General features: G+C 27.3%; 1 protein-coding gene across 1 annotated transcript; it reads left to right on the top strand.

Moving 5' to 3' along the window:
- Positions 1–710: 710 nt before the first annotated feature.
- LOC123292758 (transmembrane reductase CYB561D2) lies at positions 711–2,661 on the top strand. Its single transcript, XM_044873471.1, has 2 exons — positions 711–957; positions 2,170–2,661. The coding sequence occupies exons 1-2, from the start codon at positions 805–807 to the stop codon at positions 2,659–2,661; spliced, it is 645 nt and encodes a 214-aa protein (XP_044729406.1). The 5' UTR covers positions 711–804.
- Positions 2,662–2,930: the final 269 nt, after the last annotated feature.

Below are 2,930 nucleotides of genomic sequence, written 5' to 3'. Positions count from 1 at the left end.
AAAGAATAAAATTTTGAATATTTCGCTAAATATTAGTCAAATGGAATAACACAACGTATACATTTTTCTTATCTGTTTTCTTGTCTCGTATTTAAAAAAAACTTCTACTATTTAATGTTATGCTATTAGTATTTTTCGTTCAGGTAAGTAAAATGGTGTCCACTACAGATTCTTAAACACATTAACAATCTTTTTAATTTTAATTATTAGGGGCCTGTTTTATGTTCTATTATTAGGCGTAACCTGTATTATAATAATGTACGATCGTGATCAACGGAGCGAAATATGGAGCGCAAACGTAACTAATTTTTCTACCATCTCAATTGAATGTAATAGGCCATGTCCGCTTATTGTATTTTATTTGGGCGATATATTATAATGCTGTCGTTAAAAATTTTGTTTGGCAGAATATTGCATGCTTGCTATAAATAGTCACAATAGAAAAATTTTAACAGTACCTAAAATTATTTCAGAAAGAAAACGAATAAGTGATTTTAATTATTAGAAACCATATCCATACCCACTAGAAAAAGTAAAATTGAGTTCTGATCAATATCTGTTTCTCCCAAATTTACCCAAGTTCTTTATTATGTTAACGTTTCTAGCTTGAATGTAAAACTAACTAGAAAAATGAATTCAATTCTAAAAATAATGAAGCCGAACCTGTACAGTGGATATAAAAAATACTTAACTTATCAAAAAGATGCCTGGTGGTATGGATTACACGAAATATGTAATTAAATCGACTAAATAATTCGAGTCCCTTTTACAAATTGCCTATGAACAGTATTTAAATTATAAAATATGATCGATAAAAAAAAATTGAGTCGTGCATTTAATATATCGATATTGATAGCACATGGGTGTTTATTATTTGTTGTGGGTTTCATATTCGTAATCTGTTTTACAAGTACGGTTACTTTGTTTACCTGGCATCCAATTTTGCTGACAATTGGTGTAAGTATTTTATTTTATATTTGTAAAAATATCATATTCTTATTAACATTTAACTTTTTTATAAAACATATGAATAATAATTTAATCAAATGACAGTCGGATATGTGATACATTGAAATATGATATGTTGACGCGGGATTTTTAAAATATTAATTTTAATTCCATACGTGTTTACTTATTTATTATAAGTTTAGAATACTTTTGATTTATAGAGTTTATTTTGAAGTCGATAATGATCGGTTTTTATGATGCTACCATCATTAAATTAAAATAATCTAAGTAAGTTTAGCTAATTTAGAAATTTATGGGCCCGAATTAATTAGAAAAATCATAAAATGTAATAAAAATATAGTTTAAAAAAAAAAAACTTTTTTGTAGGTTTTTCATGTTTCAAATAGAAAGAACTTTACACAGTAGCCGGGTATTGAACTGGGTTCTCTGAATATTCGGCGTAGTTGTTTGGTGTCTAAGCCTCACCACTACTCTACACGGTTGGGTACCTGCAGAATCTGGATTCGATATTCGACTCAACAACTGTATAATTTCTTACGCATGCATATTTTGTATATAAGAAAAAATGGAGTTGATTTTAGTTTTTTGATTAGTAAATTTACTTTACGAACATAAATTCGATGCCCATTTAAATTACATTGTTAAGAATGACTCATTAGCTGAATGGAAAAATTTTATATGACGTATTGACTAATCTCAAGGGTCTGTTGATAATTTTTAATACCAATGGGGTACTTTCGGTAGTGAAAAATAAATTATGAAATTTGATAAATGTTAAAATTTATGTAGAAATATATTTAAATATTCTGATTTTAAGTCATAAAAGCACATTATTGTTTTATTATATTAAAATTAAAAGTTGTAATTATTAATATGTATTTCACATGACCTAAAACACGAGCCGCCATGATGAGACATTATATAGGCTAAAATAAGATGCATTAATTAATAATGCATTGCTTTTACCAATATTACGTCACCAAAATGGCTGACAGGGTTTTTTTTTGGGATATCGTGCTGATAGACGGACAGACGGATGAAGAAACGGAAATAGACTAATTAGGTGATTTTATGTACACCTATACCAAAGTTTTGTTTGCATCAACAATATTCCTAAACGTTACAAACTTGGGAGTAAATTTCATATATAACCGGTAAAAAAACCATTACTAATTTCTGTTTATTATTATTTTATTTCAGTGGGTGTTCCTATTACAAGGTATCCTAATTTTTCCACGAGAAAACATTGTTACTAGGGATTTATCACATAAATGGCGTGTAACCCTACACTGGATTTTACAATCAGTTGGAGCATTATCGTTATTATGTGGATTTATCATAATAATTGTAAATAAATTTAAGCGTGATGGCTATCATTTTCAGACATATCATTCTCAATATGGTTTAGCATTCTTCATTTTAGCAGCATTAACAATATCCGGTGGAGTTTATACAAATTTTTTTAAAAATACAGTATTTTATAAATTTGTACATTCGATATTCGGTATTGGTACTTTGATTATTGGTGCTGTTGCATTTATATTAAGTTTTTATAGTGGTTTTACAGTGCAACATAGTGCAAAGTTTATGCAATATTTGTGTATAACATTATTAATTTATGTACATATTATTGTATTATTAAGACCATTGTTGACGATGCTTAATCGTATTCGATATTTAGCAAAAGCATAATATTTTTGTATATTTATTAATTATTAAGATTTTTATTTTGTAAATTAATGAAATTAATATTAATTAAATAAATTTTTATCAATTAAATAATTAATCAAGCTTTTTTTTTTAAAACTTAAAAAAATTCCTAGCACAGGAGCTGCGTTAGCTAAGCGAATTCCCTCAGAGATTGCAAAAAACACATTTTTCTTAAAATGGAATAATGCATTTTTAGTTTTCCAAGAACTTCTATTTCGAAAACTAAGCGTCTAGAGAAAAAGTCACTAGAG

This window comes from Chrysoperla carnea, chromosome 2 (assembly GCF_905475395.1).
Source record: "Chrysoperla carnea chromosome 2, inChrCarn1.1, whole genome shotgun sequence".
Lineage (NCBI taxonomy): Eukaryota > Metazoa > Arthropoda > Insecta > Neuroptera > Chrysopidae > Chrysoperla > Chrysoperla carnea.
The sequence above is the reverse complement of the archived record's forward strand: the minus strand, read 5'-3'. Positions and strand labels throughout refer to the sequence as shown.

What these genes read in the sequence shown, in the direction of transcription:
- LOC123292758 (XM_044873471.1), top strand. Translation starts at nt 805, where the DNA reads ATGATCGATAAAAAAAAATTGAGTCGTGCATTTAATATATCGATATTG. An exon ending in CAATTTTGCTGACAATTGGT is followed by an intron (nt 958 to 2,169) that starts GTAAGTATTTTA and finishes ATTTTATTTCAG; the next exon opens with TGGGTGTTCCTATTACAAGG.